The sequence below is a fragment of the Melanerpes formicivorus genome, unplaced genomic scaffold (genome assembly GCF_026170545.1).
Source record: "Melanerpes formicivorus ecotype bairdi unplaced genomic scaffold, bMelFor1.0.p_v2 SCAF_4, whole genome shotgun sequence".
NCBI classification, from domain to species: Eukaryota; Metazoa; Chordata; class Aves; order Piciformes; family Picidae; genus Melanerpes; species Melanerpes formicivorus.
In genome coordinates, this window is record NW_027142356.1 from 30,539,926 (window position 1) to 30,554,992 (window position 15,067).

Consider the following 15,067-nt stretch of genomic DNA (forward strand, 5'->3'; position numbering starts at 1 on the left):
AACATCTTTCCTAAACTGAGGGTCCCAGAACTGGACACAGTACTCAAGGTGCTTGGTCAGGTTGCAGAGCAGTGAAGAGCTGGCCTTGCTGATTTGAATTTCCCTGAGAGCTCTGACATGGAGACTTCTAGCGGGGAGAAAGGCATTTTGTGTTGGCATCACACTTCTAATGCCAGGAGAAACTGTCCTGTAAAGGTTTTAGTCACTTGCACTTTTGTGAAACAACTCAAGTTCCTACTGGTCTGAGATGATGTGTTGGGAAAGCTCTCTTAACTCTTTTAAATGAAGTTACAAGCTCTATACTGTCAAAGTTAGTGAGCTTTCCTCAGACTGAGGTATGTTTTGGTGCAGATTATGTAGAAGCAGAGTTGCTTATGTGCTATGGAAATTGCATTTGACAACTTGGAGATAAATGAGCATGGGATTGTGTTTAGCACCAGTTTCTGTAGGGGAGAAGTCCACAGTTTGTTTTCTGTGTCCTGATGATGATGTTCTCTGTGCAGGTCCCCCTCACAACTGGATGAAAGATTTTATACTGACAGTGTCGATAGTGATTGGCTTTGGAGGCTGCTGGTTTGCATACACACAGAACAGAACCTCCAAAGAACACATCACCAAAATGATGAAGGACTTGGAAAGTCTCCAAACAGCAGAGCAAAGTCTCCTGGACTTGCAGGAAAGGTAAAAAAGCAACAACCGGAAGTTAAGATTGTCCTTTTGTTTTGAGGTTCAATACAAATCTAAATACAGTCATCAATGATTGGCCTTCAGATGCCTTTGCTTGTCTGCATTTTGCATGGAATTTGTGGTTTCAGTGATGTATTTTTGGGGGTATAAATTGCTCCTGGGTGTTTGAGCAGGCAGTGTGAACTTAGAGATGAAGGTAGAGAGCAGAGATTGGGTGGTTTTTTTCCCCCTATAGACTACTTTTGTTTCCGTGTAATTACAGCTGATTATGGAATCCCTACAGAACATTAAGCTCCTTAGATTGAAACAGACCTGCACTGGTTCTCTTGCTGATTTTGCACTCTGAGAGTTTATAGTCTTCTGTAGTACACCTGTAGCTCAGCTGCCTGCAAAGAGTTGTATTTTGAACTTACTGCACCTTTAATGAAGGCTGACCTAAAAGTGTGCATCTTTTGTCGGAGGTGGACATCACATTGTGCGCTGTAATTGCTGCTGGTCGATGAAGCTTGCACAGTCTTTATTATCACAGAATGGTTCAGGTTGGAAGGGACTTCTGGAGGTCATCTTGTCCAGCCCCACCTGCTCAAGCAGGATCATCTAGAACAGGTTGGCCAGGACCATGTCCAAGGATGGAGACTTTACCACCTCCCTGGTCAACCTGTGCCAGTCACCACATGGTGAAAAAGCGTTTCGTGATATTCAGATGGAACCTCTTGTGTTTTGGTTTGTGCTCGTTGCCTCTTGCTGGATGCATCTTCTCCTGAGGGCTGGCACTTTTAACACATATGCTGTGTATTTTCTCATGTTTTTTGTTTGATTGTGAAGGCTTGAGAAGGCACAAGAGGAGAATAGAAACGTTGCTGTGGAGAAGCAAAATCTGGAGCGGAAAATGATGGATGAGATCAACGATGCCAAACGGGAAGCTCATCGCCTGAGGGAGCTGAGGGAGGGAGCTGAGTGTGAGCTCAGCAGGCTCAAGTATGCAGAGGAAGAGCTGGTGCAGGTATCTGCAAGCTGTTTGTCATTGTAGTGTTGGCTTGAGATTCATCCTGCTTTTACTGGATCCTCAGGAGTGTTTAAAGCAGCATTTCTCTGATGGTCCAGCTGAATGGAAACATTCTAAGCTGGTTGTCTCATTGCCTAAGATGTTTGTCTAATGCTTGTCTGTCCATCACACCATTATCCAGCAAAATAATCCTGAAACTATAAAAAGACCCTCACTTTGTACATTATCCTATCATCTTGTTGTTAGATTCTTGGAACAAAATATCTACAAAAGCTTTTTTTTTCCTGTCTTGTAAGTCTGTAGCTTTGTCTCACTCTTCTGAGTAGCAATAGGTTAGATTTATTGTACTGAGTAAAAAGTGGCCTGGTACAAAATATTTCAGCCTCATGTTAGGGACTGTATATGATGGGGGGAGCAGGGGTTGGGGAAAGGAAATCTGAGTGTAGTAAAGTGCCAGAGTAGTCTTCCTGGCATACACCAAACTTCTTTCAAGTCTTGGTGTGCTGCTGTGGAGTGTAAAGGTGCTTAGAGAAATGACAGAAGCAGCAGATGTCATAGTTGCTCTCTTGGTGACACTCATTTCTCCCTAGGTCCGCATGGCTCTAAAGAAGGCTGAGAAGGAGTTTGAGCTAAGAAGCAATTGGTCTGTTCCTGAAGCTCTGCAGAAGTGGCTTCAGCTGACACATGAAGTTGAAGTCCAGTATTACAACATCAAAAGGCAGCACGCAGAAATGCAGTTAGCCATTGCCAAAGATGAGGTACTGAGTCTTCCTCTTCAGGTGCTTCGAGACTTTTCTGACCTGTGGCTAGATACATGAAATAATAAATCAATAGGGTATTTTTTTCCTCCTCCAAGTTGTTTGCCACCTGTCAACATTACTAAACTTTTGTCATCTGTGTTCAGTATTAACTCCTGGCTTTCTGCATTTCATTTTATCTTGCTCTACAGGCAGAAAAGATCAAAAAGAAGAGGAGCACTGTGTTTGGAACGTTACATGTTGCACACAGCTCATCCCTGGATGAAGTGGACCATAAAATCCTTGAAGCAAAGTAAGAGTTAACCAGGGTGTGGATTTTCTGTGGTTATTTAGTCCTGGAACAACAGGATTTGTCGAGAGGGATGGAATTTAGTGTCTTACCCTTTTTGCACTTTGAAGTGAAATGCTTGAAAAATACTGTAGTGCAAAGATATGGAAAGTCCTAGTGACTGAACTTGTGCTGCTTTGCTTTACCCTGAAGAGCAGTGTCTGTAATCTGACTTTCCCTTGCTTTACCCTGAAGAGCAGTGTCTGTAATCTGACTTTCCCTTGCTTTACCCTGAAGAGCAGTGTCTGTAATCTGACTTTCCCTTGCTTTACCCTGAAGAGCTGTCTCTCTAATCTGGCTTTCCCTTGCTTTACCCTGAAGAGCTGTCTCTCTAATCTGGCTTTCCCTTGCTTTACCCTGAAGAGCTGTCTCTCTAATCTGACTTTCCTTGCTTTACCCTGAAGAGCAGTGTCTGTAATCTGTCTTTCCCTTGCTTTACCCTGAAGAGCAGTGTCTGTAATCTGACTTTCCCTTGCTTTACCCTGAAGAGCAGTGTCTGTAATCTGATTTTCCCTTGCTTTACCCTGAAGAGCAGTGTCTGTAATCTGACTTTTCCTCCAGGAAAGCCCTCTCTGAGCTGACGACGTGTTTGCGAGAGCGCCTGTATCGCTGGCAGCAGATTGAGAAGATCTGTGGCTTTCAGATAGCTCACAATTCTGGGCTGCCAAGCTTGACCTCCTCACTCTACTCAGACCACAGCTGGGTAGTTATGCCTCGAGTCTCCATTCCTCCTTACCCCATTGCAGGGGGAGTTGATGACCTAGATGAAGATACTCCTCCAATAGTTTCACAGTTTCATGGTAAGTGGCGAGTTCGTTAAGGACAGGGAAAAGTTATGGGACTGTAAGACCATGTGCTGGAATCCAACAAGATTGGAGCAGAGTCATGTTCTGTTTATCATTTCAGATGCGTCCTTTGGGACTGGAAAATGGGGGTCACAATAAATATAACATGAAGAAAGAGCCTTTATTCTCTTTCACTGGGGAAGTGAGGAATACATTCAGCTAGGGTTTTGAAAGTCTGCATGTCATGCTTGGCGTGACACCTAGACCAAAACCTGTAATGATGAGGTTCTGTCAGAACATTTATTCTTCCTGATGGAAGGCATAGAGTTGGCCTGTGGTCCCTTGAGCTGCCAGGCAGATCCCATGCTTTGAGAGGCTGCGTGTTACATAGCTTCTCAAACATTCTTTAATGGCTGCAGTAAAGTCCTGTTGTTGTCCAAGGGAAGCTTCTAGGCAGCATGTTTGTGTTTGGGTACAGGACTGTTTGAGGCAAAGAGGCCAAGTGCTGGATGAGGGAGGCCTAGCTTTGCTTAGACTCTGCTCAGAAGATACACACCAGGGATCCAGACCACCCTGGTGTCTCCAGTCACTGCGTCAGCACAAGAGCCTGTTCGTGGAAGCTGTGGTTAACTGGGCTCCAGAGGCAAATCAAAACAATGAGTTCCCATGTGGCTGTTCAAACCAGAAATACCAAGCTGAGGAAGGACAAGGGAAGAGAACTCTGTCACACTGTACATTTGTCTTCTAGGGCTGGGATTCTCAGAAGAGGTTAGAAGTGTGTTTTAAAATAGCCTAAGGAGAATGGTCACCTGTTTGATGCCTTTGTTTTGAGTGCCTTGGACACATTTTCCTTCTGGATGTGCCACCTTTTGCCTACAGGCCACACTGAAAAGTTCATTAATCCCCTTGCAACACCAATTACTGCAAGTTCTGATGGCTTGTAAAGAGTATCTTGCCTCTCTGGTTGTCCTCACCATGAAGGCTTGGATGTAAACCTTAGCAGCAGGTTTCTGGGGTGGCCCAATAAAAGGTGGATGCTTAAACTTCCCAAGCCTGCATGAAGAAACCTATGCTCTGGTATCAAAATGAAGAGCTCCATTTGCTGTCAGGACTTTCCAGGTGGTCCTGAAAAATGACAAAACACTTAGCTGCAGAAGACTTCAAACTAAGGGTTTTTATCTTTTTAGTCACTCATTCAGATTTTGAAGGCAGAGAGCACAGTGCTCTTGGTTTGAAGGAGCTGAAATGAGAGGAGGACTGTACAGAGCTGAAACAGATGAAATTCTTTTGTATTCTTTTTCAGCTATTGTTAATTCTTTATTCTTAAAGTCCATTTGGCAGTGGTTAGCTCATGGGTGTTGCCTGATGAAAGTTAGGTGAATTTGTAGTAACATTACAGATACTTGAAATGTGTTATTCTGAATTTTGGTAAGGTAGGAGAGCCTGGTGTGTTGTGATCACGTGAGGAAAGGAGCTTCTCCTCTATTTCCTAGCTTTGAAACAAATGCTACTTGGTCAGAACCCTGGCAAAACTTGGGAGTGGGGAGAGACTGGGAAAAGATGCTGAATGACCCCTTGTTGAAACTAGGAGTCGAGTGCTTGTAGGCTAGTTTGGGAACTGCTGCATTTTTTACTGTTCTTCAGGCAAAAATGAGGAATGGAAGGATGACAGGAATCCATGGAGTGGAGGAAGGACAGAAGAAAAGTGTCTCGTCTCACTTAAGGCTGCAGGAAGATGCAGTGAGCAGACAGGGCAGTTCTGGAACCAAAACACTAGTAACTCCTCTGAAAAGTCGCTGGTGGTTGAATCTTGTTCTATTTTACACCAGCAAGTAGGATGGCATCTGATTTACCTGGGCACAAAGTGCCAATTTCCTAGTGGAATTCTTACTCTTTTATCTCAGTTGACGTTTGCTTTTTTAGGAGGGTTTTTGTAGCGACACGAGTTCAGTTCTGAGGTGCCAACATCTGCTTCTCGGGTCAGTAGGGAGCTCATCAAAAGGTTCAGTTAGGTGCCAGCTGCAGCTGCTCAGCCTGGCAGGAAGCAAAGTCCAAGTGTTGGCAGAGGTGCAGGTAGTTGGTGCTGTGTGAAAGCTGGCATTCCCTGCACCAGAAGCAGAGTGGGGCTGCTCAAGCTTTGCCGAGATTCCAGGAATGGAAAGGAATTTACCTGACGCTGAACTGCCATCTGAAAAAGAGAATGCAGGCATCTTTTACTACCAGAAGTTTCAGTGTAGGCAGTGTTTTGTGGTGAACATCAGTAAGGGTTGAGTTTGGCTCAGAGCCCCTAAGGCTCAAAACAGGCCTGTAGGTTCTTTCTGCCTCCTCATCTGTTGGAGGAGGAATTAGATCAGAACATGTTAGTCTGTCACTTCCTGTTGGATACTTTCCTGGTCAGGTCTTGTGTCACTGTCTCCCCACGTTCTTAGGGCCTTTGTTTCTGGAAATTCATAGTTAGCCTGGCAGAAGGGAAGTGTTGGCATCTAGGAAACTCTTGAGTTAAGTTGAGGTTGAGTTGCATCTTTGTCATGTTACAGAAATGACATTGCTCTTCCGTGCCTAAGGTGACTCTCAGATGGCTGTTTGATTGGGTGTCCCTGCATTGCCAACCTTCTATGTGTCCTTAAATCCCCACATCTCAGCACACCGATGGAACCCAGGGCATCCTTTAAGATGCTAATTCCAGCACTCTTCTCTTAAGTTCATAAAGGGTTGGGAGGTTTAGCAGAATCCTTCTCTTTGTTCTCAGCAGAGCACTTTGGTGCACCCGGTCAGCTCCAATTTGGCGGGCACAGACCTGCTGCAGTCGCATCTTGGTTAGCATCTTCACCTACCTGTAGGATGTCCAGGGTCGTGCCAGTCTTTCTGCCCCTTCAATGTCCCAGCTGTTGAAGAACCACTTAGGCAGATACCTGCTGTTTAGTCTCCAGGGCAGCTTCTGTTAACACCAATGTCACTGGAAGGTTTTGGTTTGCTTTCTCTTTGCCCAGGGTCCATTGTCAAAGCTCCCAGCACTCTGGCCAGAAGCAGTAGCTTGTGCCGCTCCAGACGCAATGTGGTGCCATCATCTCCTCAGTCTCAGCATGCTTTGCACTCCCCTGACCCTGACATCCTCTCGGTGTCGAGCTGCCCAGCTCTGTATCGAACTGAAGAGGAGGAGGAAGCCATTTACTTCTCTGCTGACAAACAATGGTACGGAGCTGAGCACGCAGCACTTGGAGAGCATTGCTTGAGACTAGCAGCTTAGAGGTAGAGGTGGAACCAAGCCGCAGCTAAAGTAACCTGTAGGATGATAGAACTTAACGTGGAGCAGAGAGGGGTTCTGGTCTGGAATGTGTGTGTGACTAGCTAGCATGTCATGTACAGTTGAGTGATGTCACAGTGCAGGGTGCACTGAACTAACCCTGATTCTCCATTGCAATCTGTCACTGGCTTTTACATCTGCAAGCAGGAGCAAAAGCAGTGTCAGCTACTGGGCGAAGAGAAGATGGATGGTAGCACAATTCTTACAGCATGTTGAGCGGGTCCCTACTCTTGTTACATGGCCTCATAGGAAAAGGTTAAATTCCTTTTGGAAGGAGCAAATGAGCTTGTTGAAAGGTAGGGACACTTGTCCTGAAGAAACTTTTTGTATATGATAGGCTTGAATCTCCTTCTTTCATTTCATAACTTTTCTCAATTCACCTGCCAGAAAGTGTATTATTATTTTTTGTTGTTGTTGTTCTTTGAGTTGAGATGCAAATGGCTGATTCTGGGCAGATGCTGTGCTGCCCACAGACACAAGATTGCACAAACTAATTATCTTAAGCTTAGATCATAAAATGTTGCCATGCAAGTTGTAACTTACCCGTTTAACTTACTACTGTGTTGTTTGTTGCTGTTTGTGGGTTTTGTTTTTGCTTTCATCTTTTTTTTTTTGTGAACTAACTACTAAAGGAAAAGTGTGGGTGGTGCTTTTAGACTAAGGTTATTGATTCTGAATTGATTTTCCTTTTGCACTGCAGGAAGGAAGTAGTAGTTTTATTGTGTGTTCTTCTCTCTCTGCTCTGACTCAGGGAAGTACAGGAAACAGGTTCAGAATGTGACTCCTTAAACTCCTCCATCGGAAGGAAGCAGTCTCCTCCAGCAAGCCTCGAGATGTACCAGACACTTCCTCCTCAAAAAGTGTCCCCAGAAGACTTCTCCCTGGAGGAATCATCCACAGGAGACTCCTCTTCTCTAACTGCAGATATTTCCAGGGGTTCTCCTGACTGTGTTGGCATGGCAGAAACTAAGAGCATGATCTTTAGTCCAGCAAGTAAAGTCTATAATGGAATTCTGGAGAAGTCCTGCAGCATGAACCAGCTTTCCTCTGGGCTGCCAGTCCCAAAGCCTCGGCACACCTCGTGCTCCTCAGCCAGCAGCGACAGCAAACCCAGCCAGGAGGCTGCCTCTGTGCCCCGGATCAGCAGCATCCCACAGGACCTCTACCAGAACGGGGAGAAAAGCAAAAAGCCATCCAAAATCAAAAGCTTCTTTAAGAAGAAGTGTAAGTGAGGTTGGGCAGAGGAGACCCATAGCAATGTCCTAAGAACTCTCTTTTTTAACTCTTGAGGAATGTAATTCCATTGGAGCACTCCAGCCTGGATGCCCTGCTGGAATGCTCTGGAGGTCACCTATATTTAACTGACTGTACTGTCACAGGCCATGCCAGCTGTCAATGAGAAATCATTAAAAGTTCAGACAGTTTACATTCACTTCTGCCTATTTATTTCTTTTCTTTTCTTCTTCTTCTTCTTCTTCTTTTTCTTTTCTTTTTGTTTGTTTAGTTTGTCTTTTCTTTTTTTCAGCTTGTTTTTGTTGGGTGTTGTTGTTGGGGTTGTTTTTCACTTTTGTTGGGGTGTTGTAGTGTACTCATAAAACCATTCGGACTTCTAAGCTTTAATGGACTAGTAGGCCTGCCTGGGCTTGCCAAAGTTTCTTGTTTACTGGAGCATCTTCCTATCTTTCCATAGAGCTAGGACATCTATCTGCTGGGACTCTGGGAGAAATAAAAGCAGCAGAACTAACTGAATTGCACTACTGGTTTACAGACTGGAAAAGTCTCCCTGCAAGTGAACCTGAAAGACTTTCTTGTTTGGGCTGAGAAGACGAATCTTTTCACTTTTAGATCTTTTGGGGTTTTTAAGTAGAACTTAGGATTTCTAACTGACTTGATTTCTGGAAATGGAAATGCCATGCTTTTATTATGGGAAGCTTTGTTAGATGCATTTATTATTAGAATGGTTCGAGTCCTGCTGTAAAGATCATGTTATTCCCAGGGCTTTCACTGTGATTTTACTTCACTGCAGGCTGTATGAAGAAAAACAGGAGGAAAAAAAAAAAAGAGGAAAGTTAATTTACAAGAGAAGAGGCTCTTGATTCCTTTATGCAAGTGGTGGATATGAAACCTGGCTGAGGACTGTAAATATCCCCCCTGCTGAAGTGAGGAGGGGGGATAGTAGCTTTTGTTTACAGACAGATGTGGACGTACGGGGTTTGTGACGGTTTCTAAAGACAATAAATTGGCAACATTATTGTGCTTGGGAATGTTCCAATCCTAGCTGATGCTTGTTTCAGACATGTTCCAGAGGTCCTGTTGACTTGAGAGCTGTTGTAGGCTACCTTGCTTCTGCTGACTGCTGTCTATAAGCTGTTATTATATTTTTTGGATTAGCTATCAATGTCTTAATGTCCTCCTTTTGTAAGATTTCATACACTTTATTTTTGTATAGTTTGAAGATCTGGCTGTTCAGACAGCTCTGAAGTAAATGGTCTAATTTTCTAATGCACACTGTTATACTAACTCCTGATTTTAGATACCAAGAGAGATCTAAAGGTGAGACCTGACACGCTACAGAGAAAAGCGGCTTCGCTGCTGCTGTTACAGGAGGAGGTGAAGTCACCATGAGGTCACAAGAAAGCCTTCCTAGGCCAAGGGTAGTTAGCTGCTCAAAACCATCTTATTTCTTTTAAGCAGTTGGAGACAATGTTCTGCTTGAGCAACAGTGCCTTGTATTCATGTTGTTGGAAGACATTGACACTGAGCAGGGGTTCCTTCTGAGGTCCGTTCCAGAAGAATCCTCCTTGCTCCAGTGGACACAAGCAGTTCATTCACCCAGTGGTGAGCAACCAGCTCCAGCTCTTCCACTGGGGTGTTGTGTTGCCTCTAGCAGGTGCCATTGCCAGGGACTTGTGATGAGGGGCTCGCTTCTTTCAGATATGTCCATGCTGGACTGCACAAGAGGATTCATTCTCTGAGTGCTTGGATTGGTTTCCAGTCAGGAGCCTTCAAAACCTGTAGCTAACTGACATCAAGTCATACATGTCTTCTCTGTCATTTTCTGTTTAGGTTGCACTGTACATAACTTGTATGTTCTGTCCTCAAGCTGGTGGTGTTGTCAACAGCAGCATTTACTGTGGCTACTGGAGTGCTTAGGAGGGTTGGAAAACGAGGTGGCACCTTACATGTGCGAGTAACTTAAAAGCCCTGGTACATTGGTTAATTCCAGGAGACACTTGAAGGGCTCCAGGGCTGTACTGTCTAAAGGAGTGACTGTTGACACATGGGAAAATATTATTTGGTCCTGAGGAGTATAGCAGTTCTCCATCCTGATGTCACAGCCAGGGAAGCTGCAGTGCTGGGAATCCAAAGCAGATGTTCTCAGGTTTCTGCAGTGAGCAGAAGTGAAAACTGGAATAGAGGAGGTGCTGAGCAGGTTAGGTGTAAAGTATCTTTTAAAAACATCCAATTTAACTCTTCTGGACAAAAACAATTGTTATGGCTTCATGCACCCCAGTCAGGTGAGATTGTCACAGTGACAGATTCTGGCTGCAGAACAGCAAACCTCGGGAGTACAAACTGCTCTCAACCCTCAGTCCTTCACCTGCTGCCCTGCAACTTGATAGCTGCTGCTTAATGAATGGCATAGAACTGAAAGCTGAGATTAATGTGATCAGAAGTGGTGAGTATTGGAGCAGAAACTGTAATTTGAAGTTGGGGTTTATTATTTTCCTAGACCCCTTGCCCATCTTGCCACCTGAATTTGTCCACAGTCGAAGTGAGGTGCCTTGCTCCCACCGTGGCTGCTGTGGGAATGCTTCTCCTCAAGCTGTCAGCATCCTTTTGTTGAGGTGTGTTGGGAGCACTGACTCTGGGGTAGATCCTCCCTGGCAGAGATCAGATCTGGTCTTCATGTTGAAGTGCCTGGCTTGTGTCAGCATCTCAGAAGTGAGGTGATGTGCTTTAAAAGTACAAGGTCCTCTTCTCCTCCCATTTCCTTCGCTGTGTAACTCACACTGGCTGCAGTCAGCGAGTCCAGCCAGCATTCCAGCCACACGGATCTCTGTAAGGCCTGGCAGTCATTCCAGACCATCAGGTAGTGTCACCAGCCTCGAATGGCTGAGGGCTTTTGAAAGCTCTGCACTGGGAATGCTTGGAACCACACTATAATTTTGTTTCATTTATCCATGCTCCAGCCTTTTTCAAAGGATGCTTTCTTCAATAGTTTGGTCAGAGAACTTCGCAGCCCCTTTGGGGAAGCTTCTTCCTGGTTGCCCTTTTAAGTCTTTCACCTGTAAAAAGAAGAGATGTCAGTGTGTGGTTCTATAGAAAGAAGGAAAAAACAGTCCTGGGCATACCCAAACCTTTTCACAGTTCTGACTAAACCTATGGGACATGTTTCCTAACTGTGAAAACTTCAGGAAAGTAATTTCTGCTGGCCATGGGAAATGCTTTTGACCTGCTTATGGTGGACTTGGAGGTGAAGAGAGGTGATTCTTTTCCCTGCTTGGGAATGGAATTAAGATTGCACAAAGTGATCCTTTCCCTGCTGGGGAATGGAATTGAGCTTGCTCAGTGACAGGTCCATGCATGTGTCAGCTTTTCTCTGGCACCAGGCAGCAAATGACTCTGTTTTGGTGGGCAGTTTGTAGGAAGAAGGAAGGTTCTTCATCACAGACAAGGCAATAATGTAAGAACAGAGTTCCTCATGTGGAGCTGTTGAAGGTGGTGAAGCCAATGTACTCCTCTCATATTTATGGATGCCAGTTTGAGTTAGGCATTAACCTGATGACTGATTGAAATCCTAATTAGAAGAACCTGAAGCTTTCTAGATGTTTTTGCTCCCCAATACATGGGGAGGCAGCATGCACAGCAGAGAGATGAACTCTCCTTGGCATTTCTCACACCACCAGCTTCTAGAGCTTCAGGATGGTTTCATTCCATTTCCAAGACACATTGCTGGGCAGGAGTTGCTACCTTCATTTTGTAATGTATGCAAAGAAGCCTTTCTGTTTTATTTATTTCCAAGCAGGAGAGAAGAATGTAAATAAACTGAATGCTTAACTTCAAAAAGAAAATAGATTATCATGATTTTTTTAGCCACATTCCTGGTCCTTCCACCTCTTGACTGCTGCAGAGTGTGCTAAGCAGGGTGAACACAGCTTTCTGATGTGCTCCGCTGCTCTAAGGTGGTGCTTCACCATCTCCTGTTTGAAGCTGCTTGGTCTGGGTGGCTGTAGGCATTGAGACCCTGGCTGCTGCCTCTGCACGGAGCAGTGGCTAAGCCTGCTGAGGCTGTTTGATTCCAAGTGCTGGTAAATTCTCTGCTCATGACTCAAACACAGATGGTTTAACCAGCAAGCAAACAAGGCTTTTGCCTGTCTGCCAGCATGTAAATGTTTGGGTGACCCTTCTCTGAGGCCTGCTAGCAGTCCAGCAGTGTCACACCATCTCTAGCAGAGCTCTCCAGCCCTGGAGAGATGGTGCTGGTCTGAAACCCCACCTCATGCCCTTCATCGTGCCTTGGACAAGCAGGAAGCACTGGTTCATGCACATAGGAGCAATATTAACCTTAAAGCTTTTACTCCCAGTTGCTCTTGCATCTGGTATTGATGCAGCAGGATGGCAGCACTCAGCAGCCCAGGGCAGTCTGTCAGAAATCAAATGGCTTGGTTTTACCTTTTCATATTTCTACAATTCCAGATGTCAAGTTTCCCAAATTCTGTGTGTGTGTGTTCTGAGTGTTCAGTGCTTGACTGAAATGGCAGTAGGAAGGCTTGGCTCTGCTCAGGTGTTCAGGAAAGCACATCTGAGCAGGGCAAAAAAGAAATTCCTCTTGCTCTTTGCAGAGGATGAAGAGTGCAGAGGTGTTTTCATCTGCACCAGCAGCAGAAGACAGAGGAATGCTCATGACTTGATGCTGGAGAGGAGAGGTACATTCAATCTCGAAGCTTTCAGAACAGTAAACCTTCACCCAAGAAAAAAAACCCTTTTATTCTCTGGATGTGCTCTGCAAGGCATTGTCTTCCTATTTCTCTTTCAAGTATGACCCAGCACTAAGTTAGGAGCCCCAGCACTAATGTAGGTGGCTGCCAGAGCTCCAGGCAGGCTCTGGTGATGACTTCAGCAGCACATCCTGGTTTAACACTGGCTAAAGAAATCTGAATGAAAATGTTCCGCTTTACATTCCCATTCTTGTTAATTCAGATCAGTTCTTTCTCACCCCTTCCACTGTTAAAGAACTGATCAGGTAATGGCAGCTGGTGATGGTTAGATCACAGTGTTTTCAGCTGAGAGTTGCTACCACAAGTTGCAGATGGGTGCTTTTTACAAAGACTAGATGGGGGGTTGGCTATTGCTGCAAAAACACTGCCTGGACCTCAGTGGAACTAGGTGCAGCACTGACTGAAGCAGCTGACGTGTGAGTGGCAAAGTGTGAGTGGGGAAATTCTTCTGAAATCCTCATTGGTTTTTATCTTAACTTGATGCTTCACAATGATTTTCAGACCTGAGTTCACTTCAAGTTAAAATCAGTATGGCCAGCCTTCCGCTGTCAGCCATGAGTCCATTCCTAATGCAGTTACAACCTCGAGTAGTTGTACTTGTTAGGGCTAGAGTGGGCTCCTGGAAGCCTTCAGCTGAAAGGCAGAGGACTTCTGGAGTGAGCCAGGTGCCCTGTGTCCTTTAGCAGCTCCTCAAATCCATCACCTCCCAGTTAGAACCCAGTCTCCCCAGGGGAATGTGCCTGTGCTTGCTGCTTGGACCTTTGTAGCTCTGCCTCTTGGCTGCCTGATACCTTGCATGTGCACTGCTAGCTTGCTTTGCAACGGCTGCCAGTGGCTGGAGGAGATCTGGGGATAGTTAAAAAAATTGCTGGTTGGTAAAAAGAAATAAACTGAGGAGGACTGTGTCAGGCTGTGAACTGAGTAGAATCAACAAGGGTCCCAGCTCTTTGTCTAAAAGCATTGCTTAAGTAGTAATGAGGTGGGTAGCATCTGTGCCTCACACTGCTCTCCTCCAAGCAACAACAATTGGTTGGAACACTCCACACTTCAGCAAGGCTGCTCTGGAGATGTCTTGGCCTGTGTTGATTGTTAATTTAAACATCACCCAGCTGCAGTGAGGGGTCAGCATATTAATGCCTGGCTGAAAAAAGCAGGTTTGTGAGTGAGTTGCTTTGTGTTGTTTAATTACAGCTTTATAGAAAGGTAGGCATTGGCATAGAGCCCATCACTGGATCTGGGTTTGTTTCAGTGACAGCAAGAGAGGACCAAGACAAGTCAAGTCTGTGCACAATTGAAATCATATCCAGGATGCTTTCCTGTTCTGGGAAGAGAGGATTGTTCTCTGCTCTTCCTCTCTTTGCTCTTGGCTTCTGCTTGTCTCCATGAGTTGGACTAAAATGAGAAACCAAAACCCCAGTCTGGCTGTCCCTGTCTCTACTGCCCGCTGCAACCTGCCCTCCCTGCCGCATGCTGCTGGTGCTGTACAGCTGCAGTTGGATCTCTTCGATGTCAGGCAGCATGCTGCATTTCATTCACCTTTCTACTTTGCCTCCCCATGAGCTAGATAATGCCTTTACAACTGGAAAAAAAAAAATATACTGGGGGGAGGGGTGGGGGTGTGAGGGAGGGGGTGGGAACTGAGTCTGCCTATAAACATTTGATTTCTTTTCCTTTTTACTTTTTTGGTTATTTTTCCTTCCCTTGTTTCTTGTTTTCTTTTTCCCCCTGTGAGTCTTATGAGAAATGTCCTGCTTGGAGAGTCTTGGGCAGTATTGCCCTGTGGTTATTCATGTTGCTTTGTTTTACAAGTGGATATTAATTTTGGATGCGTTTGTTGCACTTGATGTTGAATAAATCTGACTTCCACTTTGAAAAGTGAAACTGTCGTAGTCGAAATGTGTAATGTCGAGCCACCCCAGTCCCCAGAGCAGAGGAACTTGGATATGTGTTTGAATTGTTATTCATTTATGCATTTATTGTATTGTTTTTCTTTCAAACAACTTTTCGTTGTTCTGCTTGGAAATCTGGCCAATGGTTCTTTGCTTCGTGCTCTCCTTAAATCTTGAGAGCCCTATTGTTGGGAAGGGAGAGGTGGAGACAGCTCTGGCTGGCAGCCAGGCTACTCACCAGAACAAGAGGACCCAGTCTCAAGCTGCACCAGGGGAGGTTTAGGCTGGATGTTAGGAAGAAGTTCATC

General features: G+C 45.1%; 1 protein-coding gene across 4 annotated transcripts in view; it reads left to right on the plus strand.

Annotated features, from left to right (window-relative positions):
* Positions 1-14,751, plus strand: part of STIM2 (stromal interaction molecule 2) — an 85,874-nt gene extending 71,123 nt beyond the window's left edge. The window contains exons 6-13 of one of the 4 annotated variants that reach the window (XM_068137537.1): positions 504-681; positions 1,513-1,690; positions 2,284-2,451; positions 2,643-2,743; positions 3,341-3,579; positions 6,555-6,756; positions 7,013-7,164; positions 7,620-7,747. In XM_068137537.1, coding sequence (XP_067993638.1) covers positions 504-681; positions 1,513-1,690; positions 2,284-2,451; positions 2,643-2,743; positions 3,341-3,579; positions 6,555-6,756; positions 7,013-7,164; positions 7,620-7,657 — 1,256 coding nt within the window. In that variant the 3' untranslated portion in view covers positions 7,658-7,747. Of the gene's footprint in view, positions 1-503; positions 682-1,512; positions 1,691-2,283; positions 2,452-2,642; positions 2,744-3,340; positions 3,580-6,554; positions 6,757-7,012; positions 7,165-7,619 lie in introns of all 4 variants that reach the window. The other 3 variants (XM_068137538.1, XM_068137536.1, XM_068137539.1) reach the window with 3 other exon arrangements.
* The last annotated feature ends 316 nt before the right edge of the window (positions 14,752-15,067 follow it).